At 39.2% G+C, this 24,651-nt stretch overlaps 3 protein-coding genes and 1 long non-coding RNA gene across 5 annotated transcripts in view; 2 read left to right on the top strand and 2 right to left on the bottom strand.

The window, feature by feature from the left end:
- Positions 1 to 184: 184 nt before the first annotated feature.
- LOC118417725 (enoyl-CoA delta isomerase 3-like) lies at positions 185 to 3,954 on the top strand. The gene is made up of 6 exons (XM_035823402.1): positions 185 to 382; positions 1,009 to 1,174; positions 1,588 to 1,778; positions 2,272 to 2,407; positions 2,770 to 2,901; positions 3,259 to 3,954. Exons 2-6 carry the CDS (start codon positions 1,047 to 1,049, stop codon positions 3,404 to 3,406), a joined length of 735 nt encoding a protein of 244 aa, XP_035679295.1. The 5' UTR covers positions 185 to 382; positions 1,009 to 1,046; the 3' UTR covers positions 3,407 to 3,954.
- A 108-nt stretch (positions 3,955 to 4,062) lies between these two features.
- LOC118417724 (enoyl-CoA delta isomerase 3-like) lies at positions 4,063 to 17,226 on the top strand. Its single transcript, XM_035823401.1, has 5 exons — positions 4,063 to 4,345; positions 5,029 to 5,219; positions 15,462 to 15,597; positions 16,257 to 16,388; positions 16,763 to 17,226. Exons 1-5 carry the CDS (start codon positions 4,218 to 4,220, stop codon positions 16,920 to 16,922), a joined length of 747 nt encoding a protein of 248 aa, XP_035679294.1. The 5' UTR covers positions 4,063 to 4,217; the 3' UTR covers positions 16,923 to 17,226.
- On the bottom strand, positions 11,419 to 15,247 carry LOC118417729. The gene is made up of 2 exons (XR_004831384.1): positions 15,084 to 15,247; positions 11,419 to 12,441 (listed from the first exon to the last, which is right to left on the bottom strand). It is a non-coding gene; the product is annotated as an uncharacterized LOC118417729 (long non-coding RNA).
- Positions 17,227 to 18,975: 1,749 nt separating the features above from the next.
- LOC118417071 (polycystic kidney disease protein 1-like 2) overlaps positions 18,976 to 24,651 on the bottom strand; it is an 8,347-nt gene continuing 2,671 nt past the window's right edge. The window contains exons 4-13 of one of the 2 annotated variants that reach the window (XM_035822443.1): positions 23,897 to 24,443; positions 23,543 to 23,693; positions 23,196 to 23,413; positions 22,928 to 23,102; positions 22,451 to 22,598; positions 21,797 to 22,278; positions 21,045 to 21,202; positions 20,574 to 20,828; positions 20,043 to 20,190; positions 18,976 to 19,902 (exon numbers count right to left, since the gene is read on the bottom strand). In XM_035822443.1, coding sequence (XP_035678336.1) covers positions 19,757 to 19,902; positions 20,043 to 20,190; positions 20,574 to 20,828; positions 21,045 to 21,202; positions 21,797 to 22,278; positions 22,451 to 22,598; positions 22,928 to 23,102; positions 23,196 to 23,413; positions 23,543 to 23,693; positions 23,897 to 24,443 — 2,428 coding nt within the window. In that variant the 3' untranslated portion in view covers positions 18,976 to 19,756. The remainder of the gene's footprint in view (positions 19,903 to 20,042; positions 20,191 to 20,573; positions 20,829 to 21,044; positions 21,203 to 21,796; positions 22,279 to 22,450; positions 22,599 to 22,927; positions 23,103 to 23,195; positions 23,414 to 23,542; positions 23,694 to 23,896; positions 24,444 to 24,651) is intronic. The other variant, XM_035822444.1, reaches the window with a different exon arrangement.

Genomic DNA, 24,651 nt, shown 5'->3' with positions numbered 1-24,651 from the left:
AGATCAATTGCTTGCTTTGCTTACTTGCTCATTGAAAATGAGAGAATATGTTTGATGGTATTTTAATATTAGTATTCATAATTTATAATTACTTACTGTTGACTTGTAACAATCGGTTATTTTTGCTTCCTCACATGTTTGGCTCATATCATCCCACCCGTAAATAAGTGGTAGATTCCTCACTCACTCGTCAACTTGAGCTCGTCAACTTTGGGCGCACCGAAGAAAGGTGTCCCAGGTCGGGCACAAAGTCCTTTACCAGTTGAATCGTGTTGCCTGTTGGTAGAGCGTACAAAAGTATACTCGACCTTCTGCCGGTAGAATAGCTAGAACAAACTCGGCGTGTTGGCAGAGGGAGAGGGTGCAAGTGACGCAGAAGGGGGTGAGTGACACTTGTTAAGTTTGACCAAAGAGAAAGACATTTAAATGTCATTTAAACCTACCTGCTTTAACTGAAGGTTTTGATAAAATAGTAATAATATCTGGTGTATTTTGCCAGCTAATGTATTGAGTAATGTTGTTGTTGTTGTTTATATGCCTGTTAATGAGGCTGATTAACGCGGTCGAGGTGCCTACTACTCCAGCACGGCACCCCCGTTTTACGTCCCTCCTGGAAGACGATTTCGTCGAAAGCTTCGTGAGGCTACAGCATCCAAGATTTCTTCAGAATAATATGAACTTTATTTAATAGATCATTTTATGTATTTAAGTGTTGAAAAGTGAGCAGCAGTTCTTCAATGTACTATTAAAGATAAGACGATTTTATCATGGTGCGACTGCTAGCATGTTTGTAAGGGACTGACAATGATCCGGAGGTCAATGACCGGGAGGGCACTAACTGTTGCTCCCAAATTCTCTCTCACATTTTGTCCATTTATGTTATGAATATCTTTCTCAGTTTCTATTTTATAGCTGTTGTTTTTTGTCACGTCTTTATCAAAATTGTTCAGGAGACCAAGGAGGAGACTTACTGATAGCACTTGTAAAGCTCCCACCCTTTATTTGCAGAAAGAAAAGTCCTGCAGTATAATTCAGTTCCAGACAAAATGGCCAGTGGTAAGTTTAACGTGGAGGTGCGTGGGAAGGTGGCCGTGATAACCACTGACTGTGGAGAAAACCGCTTCAATCTGGACTTCATAAACAAGTTCAACAAAGCATTGGATGAAGTGGAAAGGTTAGTATGTAGTTAACGTTATCATATTCTTTACAAACAACAGCAGTTTTTATTAGACATATATTGTGTCAATGTTAACATCTTTATCTCAACTAAATACAGTGACATGTTCTAGTGGGATCAAGTGGAGTATAACTGCAGGGTGTTTGGCCCAGAATCCAGAGGTCCTGGGCTCGAACCCTGTCATGCTAATGATGGTGTGCCCTTGGGAAATGCACTTTATAATAACATGACTTTCTTCACTCCACACAGGTGTCCAAATGAGTTTGGTTGGGAGGTAATAGAAAAAAGGCTATGGAAGGAAATGGTCTGGGTCAGCCTCCCAATACCATACCGTGACAATGCAGATAACAACCACTGCCCCCACGGCCTAGAAAAGGCTATCGAACAAGAATTGTTCTTTTCTTCTGCAGTAATCCAGATGTTCAGGCCCTCATCACCACTGGTGTCGGGAAGTTCTTCAGTAATGGCTTAGACGTGAACTGGATGGGACAGGTCGCAATGAACAAACAAATGCCCCAGTTGATGAAATTCTTCCAGGAGATTCATGTGTTGAATAAAAGGATGATCACATTCCCAGTTCCTACCATTGCTGCAATCAATGGTATGTTGTTGGTTTTATTTTGCCTTCCAAACTCATAAACAACATAATCATATTAATTGATCGTCTTTTTTATCCAAACAACACAAGTTATTTTAAATAATATCTTCCTCATACATATATAAATGAGGCCATCATTTGCATAATTCTAGTCTAATAGTGTCAACATTTACATATCTTCCAAATGCTGCAAGAATGAAATTCTCATCATTTTCTACCATGCAGATGATGCAGTTATAGTATTTTCTCCTTTATTATGCAAATTAGGATTCATTTGCATTATCTGTCTTGGTCTTACTTAACCTTCATTGTTTTAGCTTGGACAGTTGCAAGTTTCTTAATTACTTTTTTTGCAGTCTGAACATTTTTTTTTAGGTTGCAGGTGAGATTTGCAAGCCACACTTCACATTTAATGTTACAATTAACATAAATGATGCCTAACAGTATTATCATAGTGGAAACTTTTATCCTTCCTTTTATTTTGGTATGTTTCCAGGGCACTGTGTGGCACAAGGTGGTTTCTGGGCCCTGCACCATGACTACAGGCTGATGCGTACAAAACGCAGCTGGTTTTCCTTGCCTGAGGTTCACCTGAATCTACCCATAGGTGAACACAACATTAAGCTGGTCAGGTAAGGTTGAAATTGTCTACCAGCATCTGTTCCTTGACCATTGATGTAAGGAAAAAAAGCAGATCTTTTTGTGACTAGTGAAGTAAGGCTACAAGAAATGTGACATTATTAAATGTATGTTTATTGGTCTCCACTTGAAAAGTCGGATATCTAATACTAGTAGTACTAGTAGTCAAGATGGGAGGGAAGGCTTGTCACATGGTCACGATACAGGTAATCTCTTTGACATTGTATTTGGCCATATAAACCTCTTACACCTGTAAATGTACATGTACATGTAGTTTTCATCTTGTGAAAGCGAACATGCTACTGTCAGCTACAAATCATGAGTACTGAAGCATACAACTTCCTCCTGGACACAGGATGAAGGTAAACGGTGATGCCGCTCGGGACTCGATGGTGTTCGGAAAGTGGTACAGTCCGGAGGAGAGTCTTCAGGCAGGCTTTGTTGATCAGCTGGCTGAGCCAGAGGAACTGCTGGACTCTGCAATCAAGTATGTGGTGCTGTCAAGCATTGCTTTCAAGTTAGAAATAGTTCATTCATTGTTTATTGATTTTTAATGGCTGAAATGATACTAAAATTCAGTTTCATAGGAATGGTCTTACATCATTAATATTATAATAAGTCAGTGATATCTACATACGATGATTATGAGTTAGTAACATTTTTAACCATAAATTTGCCAGTTACCTGTCAACTGTTACTATTAGTTCATTCTAATAATGCTGAAAAAAAGAATGATGGATGTCACTCAAAGTGTCCAGAAGTAATCTCCATTTCTTACCCAGCTGTATAGACTGAGTTCACATTCCTGTATAGTGCTTGTTTAACATACATGTCTCCCTTGCAGATTTGCCCATCAGTGTCTGGGGACCCGGGGATTTGACCGGGGTGCGCTGAAGGCCATGAAGGAAAATGTGTACAAAGATGTCCTGAATGTAGAAGGCGCTATGCCTGATCTTGGCAGATACACAAAACTGGGCAAACCCAAACTGTGATCACATAAGCCTTTTGTTTTATAGATTTGAGGACACTTTTGTGTCAAATGATTTTGATGATTTGTAAGATTAGACACTATGTCACTGTGCTGCAAAGAAATTGCAGGTTGCATCCTGCATCTAGTGTCAATGAAACTTTATATGCTAATTTTATACTAGTATCTATTTCCTGCCACTGACTTCAAGTTGAGAAGCACTCTGAAGAAACTGTTACAGTAGTCTTCCAGGGTTGGACAAGAAAAATTCACCTGTCCTATTGAAAAATTACTTACCTGAAATTTATACGACATTTCAAAAGTTGTACAAAGTACATCACTAGTTGGGAAGAGTATGCAAGTAGGAGAATATATATATATATATAGAAAGAGTAGCAAATCTGTATTTTGACATGTACATGTATGTATTTTGTAATACATGTATAATTACAAAGATATTGAAAGTATGATGTGCAATATGAAATAGCACATTGAATAAGCTGACCACAATAATGATATCACTTTTACAATTCCATATCAGTAATGTGCTTTTCTTCACCTTTCTTCCTCTGATGTGAAAACAAGTAAGTAAGCAAATGGAAAGAGAGAGTGGCTTAATGTCTGTCCAATATATTCATTTTCATGTTAAGTTAACATTTTCGTTTCTACGTTTTGTCGGAGTGGGCGAGGCAATGGGATCTGACTGTTGTAAATAGTTAAACAAGGTCGATGTACAAAGGTCAAAGTGCACTAGTGCAGAAGTATTTTGAGTTGAACATACGCCTTAATCTAATACTAGTTGTTTCTTGCTATTTATGAAACACTAAAGCGTTAACATGATGAAAGGGGTGGTTAGGTTGGAGTTCAGAGGGCCAGTCGCCATATTGTACATGGACTATGGAGAAAACCGTGTAGACGGCCAACTGATCGCCGATTTCAACCGAGCATTGGATCAGGTGGAGAGGTTGGTGGTGTGATTCTGTTGAAAATTATGTATTTAGATAAAGGCCGTAGATATTTCTATTGATATTTTGTTGCAATCTGTCCATCATTCGTATGTGTTGTGGTGGAGTTTAAAACACCATACCATACACTACTAGAAGTAGTGATATCAAAGTTACATCTTTGCAAAAAGCTATGGTAAATGTCTTAAGTCGTGATGACTGATCGACCTAAATCCTGCGGTACCTTCCATGATCCAACACCTGCTGCTAATGATCAAGTCTCATTTGACCCGACAGCTTATTAGCGCTGTAGAAATCTGTAACTGTTGACACAAATCCACACTTGATGCGGAAATGAAGTGAAATTTTACAAAGTTAAAGACGAAAATATAATTGAGCAAACAACAATAACAAAACGTAGATTACATTTGAACAGAAATGAAACACTCACCATGAACGTTTCGGCCGATCTCGCCTTCATCAGATGTCTGATTCGCTGGGCGGAAAACTTTCCGGAAACCGGAAACATTATGACGTCAAAAGTGAATCAAAAGTTGCGAGAAGACGGAATCTACCAACGTCAAGGTTCATAGACGGTTGATCGGCCCTGATGTAGCAAAGTTGTGTTGGAACAAGGTACAACTATTGATTCTACCAACACAGATGTGCTTTCAATCGACAAACAAAACCTTCTCTCCTCCAGTAACCCTTCCATCAAGGCCCTGGTCACCACTGGGGTGGGGAAGTTCTACAGCAACGGTCTGAACCTGAGATGGATGACGCAGCTGGCGAGGGAGGGGAGGCTTTCTGAGTTGGAAAAATTTCACCTTGAACGGCTTCTGTTTCTGGAACGACTTCTCACTTTCCCCATCCCTACTGTTGCAGCTATTAACGGTACAGACGATCAACTTGCTTCATATTTTCAATTAATTAATAAGTCCAAGCTACTGGTGTATGACAATAGACTATGCTGCCCTCTTGTGTTAAGCCTGTATGTGCGACCCCCTTCCCTTTTCACCTTGTATCAGGCCATGGAAACGCCGGCATCCACGAAATCGAGGCTTGTTTCAGGCGCAAGGGATGACGGGTACAAACTTGTGGCGGCAAAATTGAAATTTCTACTTCCTGCAGTTTGTTCTATACTGACGCATCGTAATGTAGGGGCATTGTGTTGGGTGCTTTCCTGATCAGTATTGAGCCAAACAATGTGGAAATATGATAAGGTCACTTTCCAAATTCGTCCCAGAAAAACAATGGAGTAAATGGGAAAAAACAGATTTCCTGTGAAATAATTCCACTGTGAAAATCATCTAACGTTAATATTATGAATAACGTTAATATGAGAGAAGAGAGAAGTGCGCATGCGCTGTGGAAGAAGGTTTTGATTTTTGCTCGAGCTCCAGATATCTGATATTGTTTGTGGAAATCTGAGCTGTTTGCAAGCTTACGAGGAACAAAATTGTGAGAGTGTACACTGGTGAGTTGCAGAGTCCCTGGAAAACGTATGAGAAGCCGGAACTATAGCTTTTTGAAACGGAAATCCGGATCAAAAACGCATCCAACATGGCGGCGCGGGGGCCCCCCTCCCACCATCACCAGCAAAACCAACCAGAGAGAGTCGAGCCACTGTTTGTGCAGGTTTCCGACGTATACATCGGAGCGGACGCCGAGGCACTATCATGTGTAGAGATCTGTCTTGCGGCTGAGGAGGTTTCAGGACCTGTCACAGTTGTAGGAGCGCAACCTCAGGGCAAGGGCAGAACACACTGGCGTCTGTACCCACGCACCAACCAAGACCGCCTGAGCTTAATCCAAGCAGGTACTATCACACTCAGGGAACAAGAGGCCTCACTGCTACAGAAGAACCCCTTCGTCGTGAGGCCAGGGACTGCAACTACCAGAGTGATTGTGAGTAACATACCATTATCGTATGACAACGAAGAAATAGGGAAAACTCTCAGCACAAGAGGCTACAAGCTACTGAGCCGTGTCATTGATGAGAGAGCTCGGAATAAGGAGGGTAAGCTAACACGCTTTCTGACGGGCAGAAGATTTGTCTATATCGAGAAGCCTAGCACACCTCTCCCTCCCAAGATGTCCGTAGGACTTTTTGTGGCTGAGTTCTACCACAGAGAGCAGAAAGAGGCCAATCGTGCTAGAGCACAAAAATGCAGCAACTGCCTACTGGAAGGGCACCACAGAAGCACCTGTGAAAATGAGGTAGTCTGTCTGCAGTGTAGGAAGCCTGGTCACAGGAGAGGTGACCCAAATTGTGATTTGGATGGAGAAGTCACCGACACTACCAGTCTGCCAGACACACGCACTGACAACACAAGAAAGAACACTGCTGCTCCAGGGCAGGAACCTGAGCAGGAGCAAGATAGTGATACAGGAGACGAGACCTCTGACATGGACGAGACAAATGGAGAACTTGTTCCGAACAGTCAGAACAGTCAACCAGGACGAGCAGACACCAGGTCGCAGGGAAGAAAGGAGTACCCTACAAGGAGCAGAAGCCACAGCCATGTCAACAACCGGCAAGTAGAGCAACACACCGAACAGGACAAAGTGGACAATAACTCTAGCAACAACTCCCTGGAACGTGACTCAGCACAGCCATCAATCGAGATGTGGCTAAAAGAACAGAGAAAAACTGAAACAAAACAAAGTGCAAAGAGTAAGTCATCAAAGAGGAGAAAAAACACATAAGTATACTTTATATCTTACACATGTACATGTATCTCATATGAGTATGCTTTATATCTTGTCAGATACTTCCCTCTCAAATCCACACATTCCCTCGCTTAGATGATGACACACAGAAACATGAAGCTGATCTCCTTCAATTGTAGAGGAATCAGATCATACAATAAAAGACTAAAAATTTTAACTTGGTTAAAAAAGAAGAAGACTGACATATGCCTTTTACAGGAAACTTATCTGACAAAGGATATAATACATACTATAGATAAACAATGGGGTGGTAAAACCATCCACTCTTTTGGTACAAACCATAGTAGGGGTGTAAGCATTCTATTTGACAGTAAACTGCCTGTAGAAATTCTAGAACAAAAAATTGACACTGAAGGAAGGAAAATTGTTGTGAATTTCAAATTGTACCAGGAAAAATATACCCTACTATGTTTATATGCACCAAACGATCAAAGACAGAGAAGAACTTTCTTCTATGACATTCAAGAATGGTTACATGACTGGAATTTATACACAATGTTGGTTGGAGGTGATTTCAACTCCATACTTGACCAAAATATGGACCTTCTTGGTGGGTCCCTGGCGACAATTGACAAAAATCAGGCCGTAAGGGACCTTTGTGCCCATTTCAACCTACAAGATATATTTCGGCACATGCATCCCACACTGAAAAGTTTCACTTGGAGAAGAAAAACAACTGCACGAAGGCTAGATTACTGGTTGGTTGAAAACACCTTGACTGATGTTATGGAAGCTGGCCATTATGCCAGTATTTGCAGTGATCACAATGCTGTGTTTATAGATATGCATGTTAAGGAAACACCAAGAGGAAATGGATTCTGGAAACTAAATGTTAATCTTTTAAACGATCCAAACTATAAACACGAAATAGAAAGGCTTATAGAAGATACCAAAATAGAATTCAAACAGTGTAAACCAGAACTTATATGGGAAATATGCAAAATGAAGATCAAAGAGCTGTCTATAGCATGGTCAAAGTTTAAAACTAAAGAGAGAAACACCTTAGAAAAAGAAACAACAAATAAATTGGAAACTCTACAAGAGAAAATAGATAAGGATTTAAATCCTCAAACTCTTGCTGAATATGAATGTGTTAAGACGCAGCTGGAGAGTATTCTCCTAGAAAAGGCCAAAGGTCAACAAATCAGAGCAAAAGCAAGATATATTGCAGAAGGTGAAAGACCATCCAAGTACTTTTTGAGCTTAGAAAACAAGAAGCAAAGTCAAAATTGTATAACCTCGCTAGTGAGAGACAATGAAAAAATACATGACCAAGCAGAGATATTAAAAGAGTGTAGAAGCTTTTATCAAACTCTATACTCCTCTAAAAAGGTACCCGAAGACAAAATTGAAGACTTCCTGGGATCTATGAATATTCCAAACATACTATCTGAACAAGAAAAGCAGGAGTGTGACAAACCAATCACATTACATGAGTGTGAAGAAGCTGTAACAAGCATGAAACAAGGTAAAACACCTGGCCCTGATGGGCTTCCACCTGAATTTTACAAACTGTTCTGGCCTTCAATTGGAGTTTTAGTGCACTCTGTTATTTGCAATGCACTCAGTGAAGGAAAACTACCACCCTCCTTCAGAAAGGCCCTACTAAGATTGATACACAAAAATGGAGATATGGAATCACTTAGCAATTGGAGACCTATAAGCCTCTTAAATACCGATTATAAGATACTTGCTTTTGTCATGGCAAATAGAATTAAACCTCTCCTGAAAGATCTAATAAATAAGGACCAGTGTGCTTACATAAAAGGACGTTTCATAGGACAAAATGTTAGATTAATTCAAGATATAATTGACTTCTGTGACTCCAAAAATAAGACAGGTATTGTACTATTCATAGATTTTGAGAAAGCATTTGATTGTGTGGAGCACAATTTTATGTTTAAGGTATTAGAGAAATTTAACTTTGGCCCAAATTTTGTAAACTGGGTAAAGATCATGTATTCTGACTGTCTGGCCTCACTCATCAACAATGGCTGGAAAGCCGCTAGTATACAACTGCAGCGGGGTATAAGACAAGGATGCCCATTAAGTGCGCTACTGTTTCTTCTTGTAGCAGAGATCCTATTTTATAGCATACAAAATAACCAAAATATCAAAGGTGGTCACAGTAGACGAAGCAGAAATTAAGATGTGCCAGGTGGCAGATGATACCACTGTTTTCTTGTCCACTGAAGACTCACTGTATGAAACACTTGAGTGCCTTAGCTCATTCTCTAATGTGGCTGGACCCAACTTAAACAAAGCTAAAACAAAAGGACTGTGGCTAGGTATATGGAAACACAGAAAAGATGAAATAGCAGGTATCCAATGGCCTTCTGTAATTAAGTCACTTGGTGTAAATTTTGGTCATAGCAAGGAACAACTAATGAAATTAAACTGGGATGACAAGGTAAAACAAGTTAAAACAGTTCTCAATACATGGTGCCAAAGGAATCTTACTTTATTTGGGAAAATAACCATTGTAAAGGCATTGGCAGCTGCAAAGGTAACATATGTAATGAACATTCTTCCAACACCAACAATAGTGTTAAAGGAGCTAAATACTGCCTTTTTTAACTTTGTGTGGAGTGGAAAAAAGGACAAAATTAAACGGAAAACTCTCATTGGCAACTATGAACAGGGAGGTTTAAAAATGCTAGACATACATAGTGTGAAAGATGCTCTCTTGGCGTCTTGGGTTAAACGTTTACTTAATGGTAAGGGTTCTTGGAGATATATCCCTTTACACTACTTATCTTCCTTAGATATAGACTTGAATTTTGTGTTTCAAATGAGTTGCATTGAAGACAAATACCTGTGTAATGTACCCCTCTTTTATAAGCAAGTTATCTATGCATGGTACAAAGCTAAAAGCAATTGTGACACAAACCAGTTTATCTGGGGAAACAAGCATATTGTATCAGGGGGGAAAACACTCTTGTACCCACATTGGATTAACTCTGGTTTTGTTTATATACAGGATATTTTACAAAATGGTACTTTTATAAGTGACAGAGAGGTGTTCCGAAAACTTACCAAGAAACATAACTGGATGTGTGAATTGCTCATTGTAAAAAGAGCCATACGTAAAAATTGTTGTATCGAAAGAGAAACTTTAGAAACACCAGCCTTAGATTTTCCAAAAACTTCTGTGATATACCAAAACCTTATGTTACAAATATTTATAGTTCCAAACTGCCAACAGAAATGGCAGACACATTTTGATATATACTCACTTAATTGGAAGAAGATTTGGAAAATGCTAGGCACAACTTCATGTAAAGAAACACAAATAGCAGAGCTTAATTACAAACTACTTCATCAAATTTTACCATGTGGTGAGAAATTAAGCAAATGGAGAATACAAGATGAAGATGGTCAAGTAATTGATCCTGTATGTAAATTATGTGACAGTGGTCATGTTGACAACTATAAACATATGTTCCTGGAATGTAAAAGGCTAACTAACCTGTGGAATTTAGTACATACTTCTGTACCATTTAGCCCCAGTAACCCTTATATTGATTTTGAAGAGATGATACTGGGAAAGGTAAACCAGCCAATAAACGAAAATATCCTGAAGAAAAGAATACGAATAATATCTATAGCAAAGTGGGTTATCTTTAAAACATGGATTTTTTCTAGAAAGTGCCCACGGCCAATTTCAGGCCATAACTTATCTAACATCTTCAATTGTGAACTCAAAAACAGACTTCATGTTCTGTAATGTTTACTTCTATGTACTTAAATAATAATTTTTTAAGCTCATAAAAAGCAACAACAACTGTTAAACCCATAGTATGTAAACTATAGTTCTAGTCCAGTCTAGATCTACTGTGTTATAACATACTGTAAACTATACATTGTTATGAAAGAAAAAGTCCCGAATGTTAAAAGTTACTTGTTGTTTTTGATAACCATCTACATGTATCATAATTATTCCATGACAATTGTGGCAACCATGTGATGTATATTGGTTATACATAATAGCCTGTATAAGTATATGAGAGAAATTCTTATATAGACAATGATACTTCTTCCATGCGCATTACCTATTGTGTATTTCACTAGTACTTCAAATTACTCCATGTACAATAGTAGCTTAGATACTCTGTTGTTGACAAATGTATTATTTGTTTTACTAATAAAGCCTTGAAAAAAAAAAAAAAAAAAAAAAAAAAAAAAAAAATAACGTTAATATGAAAACATCAAAATTTTCAGCACAAACTTTTCTAAGACTGTACATTCAAAAAATTGAATGCAAATGAAGACAATAAATTTTAAGCACATGATAATAATTTTGATGTAACATTAAGGCCAGAGGTTTATCAGAAAAATAGTGAAGAGGGAAAAACAGGTGTGGCCTGCATACAGTTTATTATGATAAAAAGGTGACATGACATAGAGTATCTTCTTGTTTAAAGTATAAATTCTATGTTTAAAACTTTTATTCATATTATTTTCCCAATATTATATTTCATAGATATCTCTTTATAGAATACTGTAGATTCATTCATTTGTACTACTGATATTGAATTTGATGTAACACATGTAGTTGGCAACAGACTTGCCAGGTTCATCTTACCATTTGTACATTAAACAATATCATTTAGTGTGCATCAGAAAATATGTTTTAATGTGCGTCAAAAGAAATATACAAAAAGTGGTAACATACAATAGACCTAACATAAGGTGATGAAATGTAATATCAAACCAGTAGTTCCTATTATATATTTATAGTGATACTGATCACAATGCATCAGATATTACACAAAGTTGTCTAAGATATAAAGATACCACAGGGTAATATGCTGCACAATCCTTGTTTGCTAAGGCCCCTACAATTCCCTATGTATGGGGGAGAGGTATAGGAGCCTTGGTAATCTAACTAGGATAGCACACAGGCTAGGATATTCTTCCATGCCAAGGGAAAAGAAAACAATGGACACACAATAGATAAAGTACATTTGTTTCAGTCCTATACTAATGTCAATTCTACTATTTCAAGCTAATACAGATATACTATATATATTTTTCAAGTTACACTTTCAGGTAAGACATCATTGGTTCATAACATTGAGCATTACAATGCACAACAATACACTGTCTTTATCCAGCCTCCTTTCAATCAAAGACAGTAGGGTAAAGTTGGAAAAGAGGTATAACAAATCATAGAAATAAATTACAAATCATCACCAATGCAAATAGTAAACACACAACTTAAATACACAGTAGCTATAAAATATGTATGTATTGATGTTTTCATTCAGTGAGTATTCCAGGTCTGTGAATCATAACAGGGTTGGTGAGAGAATATGATGTAAGGCTGTATTGAACTCCACAGTCCTGGTTCAGAGCAAACCAATAATTTTCTGTCCTTCAACTGGAAAATAAAGAGAGAGAGGATTGTGATTGTAAGTGCTTCTTTTCTTTCTGTTCATTGTCTTTCAACAAAGTTATCTATACTACTCAAATAATGTAAAAAAAAATCTGATTGCATAACATCAAACTAACATGGACAATAACATTTCTGTGCATACCCTTGAATGATTTGTATACATTTGTTATTTTTGTTATGTTCATATTCAAAAATTTGAATCCTGAGTCATAGTTATTAGGAGCAATGAAGCTCTATTATGAGGTGAAACATGTTTACAAGATCCAAACAGCCATGGATTAGAAACATTTCTTTACCATTCTTGGAAAATGGGGGAGGGGGGTTTGGCATGATAAAGCATTGTACACACATATATATATATACTGCTGTAAGAACTGTAATCTAAGTATCTTACACTTATCAAAGTTTGATGCAGATATAGGTAACATTATGAACATGTTAAGCTTATCCCAGTGCTTGAAGTTAAGACACTTTGAACAATACAACTGAAGAAAACAAAACTAAAGACAAGCAAGTCAATATTTCATTTCTGGATCAAAATTCAGCATCTCTGTACTTTTCAGGATATGTTGATGTAACATATAACGTTACTAGTATGCATTCTTGTTTTCATTCACTTAAATTACAGAGCTTACTTTTTTTTAATTCATCCTACACACAGTGTACTTCACAAAGTGGCTGCTGGCCCAAATTCAGGAAGGTTTGACTGTCTATAAAATACTAAAACAAATGAGTGGATCTCTCCAATATACAGGCATATGTTAGAGTAATATGTGAAGTTATGTTTTAAATAACTTTGAAACAAATCAATTGATTTCTTTGAATCTATCCCAGTCATTACAGTTAGACTGCATATAGTGTAAACAATATGGCTGACCACAATTCAGGAAACTTTGACTGTCTATGATATCAAATCAAATGAGTGGATCTCTCCAATATGTAGGCATATGTTAGAGTGATATATGCAGTTATGTTTTCAATTACTTTGAAAAGAATCAATTGATTTCATTGAATTTATCCCAGTCCTTAAACTGTATACAGTGTAAACAATATGGCTGACCAAAATTCAAGAAACTCTGACTGTCTATAATACTAAATCAAATGAGTGGATGTCTCCAATATCCAGGGGCATATTAAAGTGATATATACAGTCATGTTTTTAATTACTTTGAAAATAGTTAATTGATTTCTTTGAAGTTACCTCAGTCATTAAACTTCACTTAGTATTAACAATATGGCTGACCAAAAGTCTACAAACTTTGACTGTCAATATTTACAGATCAAATGAGTGGATCTCTCCAATATCCTGGAGTCTGGTAGAATGATATATGTAGTCATGTTTCAATATACTATTTTAAAAAATCAATGCATTTTTTAAATTTCTCCCAGTCCTTGAAGGTCACACAGTGTAAACAATATTGCTAAGCAAAATTCATGCAACTTTGGCAGTCTTTATTTCAGGATCAAATAATCAAATCTCTCCAATATTCCAGAATATGTTAGAGTAGTTTATATAGGCATGATCTCAAATATTTTGAAGAGGATTAATTGATTTCTTTGAATTTATCCCAGTCCTTGAAGTTCACACAGTGTAAACAATATTGCTAAGCAAAATTCATGCAACTTTGGCAGCCTGTATTTCATGATCAAATTAATGGATCTCTTCAATATTCTAAAATATGTTAGAGTGATTTAAGTACTCATGATCTAAATTACTTTGAAAAAGATAAATGGATTTTTTTGAATTTCTCCCAGTCCATAAAGATGACACAGTGTAAACAATATTGCTGGGCAAAATCCAAGCAACTTTGGCAGTCTGTATTTCATGATCAAATTAATGGATCTCTTCAATATTCTAAAATATGTTAGAGTGATTTAAGTACTCATGATCTAAATTACTTTGAAAAAGATTAGATGATTTTTTTTAATTTCTCCCAGTCCATAAAGATGACACAGTGTAAACAATATTGCTGAGCAAAATTGAAGCAACTTTGGCAGTCTGTATTTCATGATCAAATTAATGGATCTCTTCAATATTCTAGAATATGTTAGAGTGATTTAAGTACTCATGATGTAAATTACTTTGAAAAAGATAAATGGATTTTTTTGAATTTCTCCCAGTCCATGAAGATGACACAGTGTAAACAATATTGCTGGGCAAAATCCAAGCAACTTTGGCAGTCTGTATTTCAGGATCAAATGAATGGATCTCTCTGATATATTGAAGTATGTTGGTGTGATTTATGTAGTCATGATCTAAATTACGTTCCAGAAAATTGATTGATTTTTTTGAATTTCTCCCAGTCCTTGAAGTTGACACACTTTGTCTCCTTGGCTGCAGAGGGTGGGAGGGGGGCAAATACATTGTGCATTGAATTTTTCGAGATCTGCTGCATCGATTACTCTCAAATTTTTTGTGTGCTAGGGGTCCATGTAGTAGTATTGACAAAACGAGTTTAAATGCGATTTGGAGGTAACGTACTTTCTCAAGTCGAGATTGATGTCGCCAGAGGCTCCAACCTTATGTCTCATAGGGTATATTCGGTAGAAATTGGGCAATCGGCTCCTCATAGAAGTATCAATGTCATGAAAGATAAAGGACACACGTATCCCCCGCCTATACGTACCTTGTGCGTAGTCATCCATGACCATCCCGGTGAGCAGTGGTCTGTTTTCTTGCACCCACTTCGGGTTTCCACCAAGAGCCGCCATCTTGGATGGCGGCCATCTTGTAACAAGCCTAGTTAACCATAAAGCATTGCGCTTCCCCACCAGTGTACTTCTCACTATGCTTGTATGTTGTACATGTACATGTATATTCAGATTGCGTTACGACGTGGCTTTACAATACCAGGGGTTGGAAACACGAGCTTTAACTTGATTGTGTCACATTCAGAAATTCGCATTCATGTGGCAACAGGTTCTAGGAAAGAAAAGGTATGTTACGGTGTTTTTTTTCGCTCAACATACTGTTCGGCATACACAGCGGCTCTCTATACTTCCAGGGCACAGTGTGGCGGAGGGCGCGTTCTGGGCACTGTACCATGACTACAGGGTCATGCGAACCAAGAGAGGCTGGTTCTCCCTTCCTGAAGTTCACATCAACCTCGTGCTTCCTCAGCATATAATCCAACTCACCAGGTAACGTCAGGTGATTACATCCCCAAAGAAAGTGCCTTTACCCCCATTAAAGTATAGTTATTGTTAAATGAAGGCATTAATAATTTTTGGTGTATCTGTGTGCGGCGCGCGTGCGTGCTTGTGCAGTGTGTGTTTTTTTCGGACTTTTGTGGTCAGCATAAACGTTTGAGCCTCTGGATGAATTGTAATGATATCTGGTACGTTGGTAGGTGTTGAAAAGATGGAGCAAAACTTCTGTTTCTTTTTTAATCTTTTGACATGAAAATGCCATGGTATTGTTTTTAGCGTGTCTGTCTGTATGCCTGTGCTTCCGATTTGTCGACCTCGGTTCAATTCTGCTCAGCACAACTCAAGACGCTACGAATGGATTGTGATGACATTTGACCTTTGAGTAGGTGTTGAACATTTGCCCAAGCAGACATGAACTCGCGTCCTAGGAGAAATTGAAGGTCAATGTCGGTTTTGGAAGTCTTTTCGGACCTGCCGAGTTAGCAGAACTTCCCTTATCATTCTTTTGTTCTATTCGTCACATGCAGAAAGCTAGCTACAAGTACCATCTAAAATCACCCACAGAACAACCAATTAGTTAGAAATGCCCATAGACATAAGGTTTTTTCATAAGGACTGTAAACCCAACCACAGAGTCTTCCTCAATACAGGAACCGGGTGAGTGGCGCTGTGGTGCGGGATGCTCTGGTGTTCGGAAAGTGGTACAGTCCGGAGGAGAGTCTTCAGGCAGGCTTTGTTGACCAGCTGGCTGAGCCAGAGGAACTGCTGGAATCTGCAATCAAGTGGGCATTTCTCATATGTTACTAAACGTTTGCGAATGGTAGTTTGGGGGGCAAAACAGATGTTTGATTCATCAGTGTACCCGCTTTACAAACGACATGGAGAACTGTATCATAAATACCCGTCTTCGACCATTTCCAAGATCATGTTCCATAGGAGCCAATATGCAATATAGCCAGAGTTTTTGTTTATTCAAATAACCAAGAAAAGTACAAGACAGGAAAATACAGTATACGTACACCATTATTGTGTATCAAAAGTGCTAAAAAGCCTATACATTTGTAGTCAGTAAATACTATAACGTTAATGATCTATGTAATACATTTTACTCACTTAACATGCTTAACCCTACTATACATTTCTTTTGTTTGAACAGGTTGGCTCTTGACTGTTTGGGTAAACACGGTTATGAACGGAGCGCGCTGAAAGCCATGAAGGAGAACGTGAACAAGGGCGTCCTGGAAGCAGCCGCCGAGGCAAAGCGTAACATAGTAAACATTGATCACTTCAAATATGCAAGAGCTGCAAAGTTATAACGTAATCCGTTCAGATGCTGGAGACTTACAGCAGGACGCGACTCAATAACACGAGTTCAGTCTGTAGATAATGATCTGTCATAAATGTTGAGGAAGTTACATACATATATATTATACACTTCTGGCAGCAATTGTGCAGTGCTTAATTGCTTTATAACCTAAACTAGACTAATTATTGACTGGACTTAATCAGAGCTGTGCAACACCTACTCATTTCTTGGTTCTCCGTCCTTTTCTAAAAGACGTTTGACGGGGTTGCAGTTGCACACAGGGACCTGCTCTCTAATGGTAATCTCCAAGCAGAACCTGCAATGGCATAAGATAGTACCAAACTGGCCAAGGAGTGTAGTCAGTCAAACACACTCCTAAGCCGGCTTCACTCCTCTGCCAGCTTTTGATACTATCTTATGCTACCGTAGGATCTGCTTGGAGATTACTCTAATGGTACAGGATTCAGGTCCCGAAAAGCATGATTTCCCTGCACCCATCTTACAGAAAAGAAAGCTTGCCCAATTTTGTGGTATAGGGACCTTTGCTCAATCACCCAGCATAATCCATGCTCAAATTTCGGTCTCGCTTTTTTGCTAGCGAAGCATTAAGTTAGAACTAGAGTTCCACGAACACATACCTTTGCCAAATAAACCAGGTTTGTTATGTAGAATGATGTCTGTAGACAAATGCGTTACTCATTTCATTTTCTTTATAATTAAATGCTTGGAGTTGGTTTATAAAATTTCGGCATTTATTATGCAAATTAGATCCCAATTTACAATTAATTGATATCAAATTGTATCAAGCATTACTTAAGCTATCAGCATACCAAAAATCATGATGATCCTTTGATCCATTCTTGACTTATTCTCTTTCAAAGTCTTTAAATACACCTCTTACTCTCTTCCCTCTTTCTCAGTTACATATGTGACAAATTTGATGAAAGTACTATAATGGAATGCAGTGGATTTATGAACTTTTCCTAATCAATTATGCAAATTAGCTGTTAACTTGCATAATAAGTATCACATTATATAAGTCTTCATTTAGGCTATCTACATGCCGAAAATCATGACGATCCGTCAACACGTTAATATTTTCTCATTAATTATGCAAATGAGATCATCATTTGCATGATAAATATGTATTGACATTTCTCTCTTTCTCAGCTACATATGTGACAAGTTTTAAAGCCCTATCATGGAATGTAGTGAATTTATAAAATATCCTCATTAATTATGCAAATTAGCTGTTGATTTGCATAATTGTTATCTCATTATGTAGGTCTTCACTTACGCTACCTACATACAAAAAAACATGATGATCCGTCAACATGTTCATATTTTCTCATTAATTATGCAAATGAGGTCATCATTTGCATAATTGATATCTGTCGACATTTCTCTCATTCCCAGCTACATATGTGACAAGTTTGAAAGTCCTATCATGGAATGTAGTGGATTTATAATTTTTCCTCATTAATTATGCAAATTAGCTGCTGATTTGCATAATTAGTATACCATTATGTAAGTCATCACTCATTCTATCTACATACCAAAAATCATGACGATCCGTCAACACGTTGTAGAGTTATTCTCATCCAAAGTTTGAAAGGAAACCGGCGCCTGCAGTTCCAAAAAAGCCGATAGGGGGCCCAAACTCACAGCACTTACTCTCTGCCTCGAGGGCTATCTACCACTCAAAAATCATGATCACAGCATGTCCAGAACACGAGATATCAAAAATTGAGGTTCTGCTGCAGTACCTTAGCAAGCCGCTAGGGGGCCCATTATCGAACTTGACCTTCGTTTTCCCGACCCCTACCCACCTACCAAATATTATCGGGATCCATCCAAGACTTCTTGAGTTATGCTGTTAACAGACAGACACACAGACACACAGACTCACAAGCCCAAAACATAACCTTAGCCATTCTGGCAAAGGTAACAACAGACACACACACAAACGCTAGTGAAAACATAACCCCCATGAATAAGTCATGGGGGTAATTATGGTCACGACTAGTGAGATACGTTTTATGTGTTTTGTTGTCTTTATATTATTGTACTTTTTATTCCAGAAAACTGTACGGCCGGGCCCCAGTTTACAAATATGACCTAAGTATTACTAACTAATTCTGACCAGGCTGCTACCAGTTGAGCTACATGGACATCCATTTTGGCCTTCAAGCAACCGCGCCCTCCGCTACAATCAAGAACTGCTCAGTAAACAGATCACAGTCTCGAGCAACAATGGTTTTATTTCCAAAATTTCTAAATCTCTGTAACGGAGTCTTAACAACCGTAACAGATTACTGCATATCATCGATAATTAAAAAAATGTTCATGAAATATTATTCATATACTAAAGTATAGACATATTCAAATCTTTATCATTGTGACATGCAAATTTAAAAGGTTCTTCAAATAACACACATCACACATTTGATGGTACAGGTAGTTTGCAATACAGTACAGTACTTACATGACTAATTCTTAGCATCATTATCACAACTTCAATTAAAACGAATATTGCCATTTATATTATTCAATTATAGGCAGCTCCCATCCTCAAACTACATGATAAACACATTTGCTATGTTATGCGAGAATACAATTTGAAACATAGTGTAAAATCCAGGTAGTGTCTTCAGATATTAAACAACATTATTCTTGATAATAAACTACTAGTAAACTAACGTCAACAAACGTTTTTGATCAAAGGCAACCATAACACATTAAAGTAAGATACTTTTGTATTGCAAAACCTTTTTTAATATATACATTTCTTATTCATTCAAAACATCTCGCATATCATAACTCTTAGGACATTATGGTTAAACTTTAAGCGTATGGATCAGTAGACGTGGAACCTCGCTCCTTGCACTCAAACTTATACATCAGGTCGGTCACCCTGTCCACTTCCTGCAGTACCGCATCCGTCCGCTGGAAGGTCTCGTTCATAAAGTATTCCGGAAGTGGTGCTTCATCTTCAGAAACACATTTTTAGTTAGGTCAAAGGTCGCAAATAATGTCACAGAATACATCACAAAATACCATCACATTTCTGTTCTTCAATTTCCTGCTAAATGAGGTAATAAAGACAAACAATGGCAACTGTGAAAGTTACCGTCAGGGTCTTGGGACTCATGGCGCATGCCCAGAAGACTCCTGAAGGAGTTCCAGAAGTAATCTGCCATCGCGGTGTCCGCCTCAATGTCGTCTGACGTCTGACAGTAGCTCAGCCAGTTACACAGCATCCCGACTACAAGATTCATCTGTGGGATACATAAGTAGAATTTTTGTTTTCAATACAAGGAAATAACAAGCACCAAATACGACCTGAGTGTGTGTGGCCATGAGTCATCAATCTATGCTCCCTCGCTCACGGTAATCACTTCCTCCCTGTCGATATGTCTACAACATTGGACCAAATGTGAGATTCAAATTCTCCTTACTGGACTACCTCTCATAACTGCGAACTCAGCCCAGACAAACAAACACAGCAAATGATTACAATACCTCAGTTTTCACAATTAAATATTGTTTGCCTTGTCGATTTAGTTGGTACAGTATAGGCTAATTTTGACTCTTAAGTTGAAATAATATAAGACATGACCAAGAAGACCTCGGGTAGCTAAAGAAATGTACTATTTCTGACCAGGTAAGTGATGAAGACCAAGACGAATGTAGAAAAGTACAGAGGTCCCATCACACGATCCACTCTCTTCATATCGTCGGCAAAGACATCGCCGAACGGCCTCCCCAAGCCCATCTCAAACAACACATACGACGTTTCCTTAAAGGTGGAGAAGCTCTTCATATGTTTGCCGAATATCAGTATCCCGCAGAAGCCGTAGGCCACTATTATAACCAGCATGTACACCGCATACCCAAGGGCCTCCCGGTATATCAACTAGCATAGTGCAAGAAAGGAAAACACAGCAACATTATTTCTCTCCAAAGCTACAAATTAATATGCCGGATATGGTCACCAAATGTAATGCACCATTCTTGCAGTTTCAGTTTCAGAACATAACAACATAGCTTTTATTCATATCTTACTGAATAAACAACTTATACGTTGAATTCTGCTTTGTCTAGGCATAACACTAAGATGAATTCTACGTACACGAGGCAGAGCGAAGACGGTAGCAACACTCCTGGAGAAGTTAAGAACCCGCAGGATACAGAAGGTACTGATGAAGATGGAGAAGGAGAGGACCGACTTGAAGGTTGTGTCCCATTGGCTGGCGGAACTGATGTCTATAAACTCCTCGATGCCGAGCCCTGTTTTAGACATTACCGATATAATGTGTGACTAGGGGTGGGTACCGATACGGGAAATTCAGGTACAGAGACGGTCCAGGTCCAGAAGACCAGGTCCAGGTGTGGATCTGAACCTGGACCTAGCCGTCTGTGAAAACTGTGAATGGGCAATACTCAAAACAATGGTAAAATTGTCTACAAAGGAATCTGTTTGATGTAGTATCCTACTGGCGTTTTAAAGTCCTATCTTCATGTAAACAACACTAATGTCTCTGTTAATTTAGACTGTTTGACTGTAGAAACTTGGTAAAAATGACTATAAACTCTCCTCTACATCGCTCCACTACATTTCTTGGGCGGGTAAGCCCCAAAACATGTGAACGCCTGCCGGTATAATCTGGTCATTTTCTAATCGGTCCAAAATCCGGTCCACTGATTTTTTCAGGTCCATTTTTTTCCGGACCAGTCCAACAAGAAAAAAACGGGTTTGTACCGGTACATTGTACCGGCACCCACCCCTCTGTGCGACATTTAAAGACTTGGCTTATTATGACCACTCGGATATCGTTTTTGTTACATGTATGTAAAAATAAAGGATGTGTCTCTACTTCGTACCTTTTACACGCTGTACATCACCCAATGCAGCAGCTGCCCGGATATACCGAAGTCCGAATGTCACAATAACGGCTGTCGACAAGCCAATGTTGCACAGGATCAAAATGTTCCAGAAACTGCCGAAGTAAAGACGGCCGCTCATTCGGATATTACCAATCTCGCGAAGGACGTTGTAAACGAAGAAGAAGAGGAACAGAATGTGGAAACACATCTGGACAAAGTCGTCTGTTGTCTCGTACTGGAACAGCCGGAAGGTCTGAATATTGGGCTGTAGATAAGCAGCGCCCCCTGGGAGGTACTGCAGGGTGATGACCATGGTGCTGAACAGCTTGACGTCAGGGTGGTAGAAGTTGGCCCGGAGGATGAGAGTGTCTGAAACCATCAGGATCCAGTTGTTCTGCTGTAGGAGACCTATCATTGCAGCAGCCTGGCCAGCATCCCGTGGCAGGTCCACTGTGGTGATACACGCCGAACTTCCGTTTCTGAAAACCAGTCAAATTCATCAGCACAGCTAGTCTTGATTACAAGATTAAAAAAACGAAATCCTATTGGTTAACAAAACATTGGAACAATTCGGGCATTTTCCCTGAAGACCATGCCTCCCTGAACTTGCCAGGAATTCATCATTCCAAATCCAAATATGTGTTTATATACCGAACAATGTCCACAAATATGCGTGCAGTTCCATTGTATGAACAGTTCCGTTCACTCAGTCGGTCCTGAACTGCATCTATTTGCTTGTTCATCAGCTCAGGGTAGAGCCCATGGCCTCGAAGCTCGAGATCTATGTCTGTTGGGTCATCTGAAAGGAGGAGGAAACGGGAGTTACCCAACTAGAAACATATAAGCTTACTATTTACGAACGAAAACAGTCTCAAGCAAAATATTTGATCATAACAATACGAGCGATCGCGGTGATGTCACGGTGACGCAGTGGTAGGCAAAAGGCAGGTGTTTGGCAAAAGATTGATTTACATATTAACCAGTAATTTGATATGCTAATTCAAATGTCAATTTTTAATCCATTCTGCTGACGTCCTGGTAGGCAAAAGCCGTCGAATACCCCGGATATAAACAACAACAGCGATCGCTCGTATAAGCTGAAGCTTAGAAATCAGCGATACTTGTCACCTGGATAGATGGTGGTTCTCTCCAGGCGAACAGGACCGATCCGGAATGCGTTTGTTCCAGTCGGGAACTGTTTGTCCAGCCATCTCAGCTTCTTCCCGCTGTACCCGCGCTCTGGGTGAAGGGACGACATCAGTTCAGACGACAGCCACTCCCAGGCATCGTCTGCTGTAGTCACCTGTCGAATAACCGCACAATTTATACACAGGGAGGAAAGATAGAAAAGATGTCACCATGTTCAACTCGTGAGGGATAATTCATCTAACAGTACCTCATCAGATCCGGACAGCAGGCTGTTCTCCAGCGATGTCCGGACGTGGTAGGCATGCCTGTCGAAGTCCAGAACCCCGATGTAGAAGGCATTCCCAGTGAAGATCAGTAGTATCATTAGGGTAACCAGGATGTTTCTACCTGCAGTCATCCTTTCCGTCCAGTTCGGGTCATGGTCGGTTTTCTTCGGGACTGGTGGTAAAACCCTTGGCTCAGGGGCTTAACGAAATACATATGATGCCAATTTTAGAATAAAAAGACATAGTCAAAAATGTATGAATACTATCATGCAAAATGCAAAATATCATTGTGTATTAAAAAACGACGATGTTTTGAGAAGAAATGCACCTCCATAATTCTTGTTCTTCTTTCGAATAATACCGATCGGAGACTGTTGCTTCTCCCCTGTTTTCATCCCCCAAACATTTCGAACACAAGATGTCACAGAGCAAACAATCGGTGCGATGATGACTGCTTTTGTGTAGGCAGCCAGAAAGATCTGCAAAGTCACGACGTAAATAGGTTAAGTCAACAAGCTGATATCTAATTTCACTATCAGGATTGGTAGCCGGTTTTGAATCTTGAGGAGCGTTTGCCATGCCACGGGATTCCAATTGGTACCTCGTCATCCTCATTTTACGAGGACAATTATCGCACTACTGACGTGTTAAAGATTGAGAACACCACATGGATAATACCAACCTTAACAGGTTCCAGTAAAAATGTAGAGAACAGGAATGTCAGGAAGAACTCCTTCAGCCAGGCCTGGCTTCTCCCAGCTCCAAACTGCAGACTGTACACAATGACGAAGAAGCTGCTGCAGACAGACGTCAGGGTGGCGAGGATCCACGCCACCGTTGTGTACGTAAACCGCCAGGTGGACAGAGATGTCGGTGTTTTCAATACACCTGAATGGATCTGATCTACCAAAGGGAGCTGCTTGCGAAACATCGGTACAAGGATGGCGTAAACTGGCAGGAACACCATGAACGACGTTGCTGCAGTACCAAGCAGTTCCGAAAGGCGGAGGGTGAACACGCCGAGGTCAAGGAAAAGCACATCGTCTGTACCAGCTGTAACCCCGTACCACATGGCACTGCCCACCATCCACAGGGTGATCTGAGTCAGGCAGCAGACCAGGCGCTGCGCCCGGCTGAAGTGTCTCACACCGGAGTTACACATCACTGACAAGAGCAGATGGTCGTCATACAGCAGATAAGAAAACGTCGGAAGGGTATACTGCGACAACCTAGGATACAACATGACGGCATACCTCGATCTTTTAAACAAAGGTTACATCTTAGAACATGTAAGATTTACTTTTATGATATATTGGCTGGCACGTAGGTTATGTCCTATTACACGTCGTACTAGACTCCGTTGCAGTCTTCGGAACGGGGTTGGGTTTTTTTCGAGGGGGGGGGGGGCGTTGGTCCGCGATTTTCAACGTTGGCTAT

The sequence above is a fragment of the Branchiostoma floridae genome, chromosome 6 (assembly GCF_000003815.2).
Source record: "Branchiostoma floridae strain S238N-H82 chromosome 6, Bfl_VNyyK, whole genome shotgun sequence".
NCBI classification, from domain to species: Eukaryota; Metazoa; Chordata; class Leptocardii; order Amphioxiformes; family Branchiostomatidae; genus Branchiostoma; species Branchiostoma floridae.
This window is presented reverse-complemented; position numbering and strand designations above follow the sequence as displayed.

Coding starts and splice junctions, on each gene's coding strand:
- LOC118417725 (XM_035823402.1), top strand. CDS start 1,047: ATGGCCAGTGGTAAGTTTAACGTGGAGGTGCGTGGGAAGGTGGCCGTG. Junction 1,175..1,587: donor GCATTGGATGAAGTGGAAAG/GTTAGTATGTAG, acceptor TTTCTTCTGCAG/TAATCCAGATGTTCAGGCCC. Junction 2,408..2,769: donor CACAACATTAAGCTGGTCAG/GTAAGGTTGAAA, acceptor TCCTGGACACAG/GATGAAGGTAAACGGTGATG.
- LOC118417724 (XM_035823401.1), top strand. CDS start 4,218: ATGATGAAAGGGGTGGTTAGGTTGGAGTTCAGAGGGCCAGTCGCCATA. Junction 5,220..15,461: donor TACTGTTGCAGCTATTAACG/GTACAGACGATC, acceptor CTATACTTCCAG/GGCACAGTGTGGCGGAGGGC. Junction 16,389..16,762: donor CTGCTGGAATCTGCAATCAA/GTGGGCATTTCT, acceptor TTGTTTGAACAG/GTTGGCTCTTGACTGTTTGG.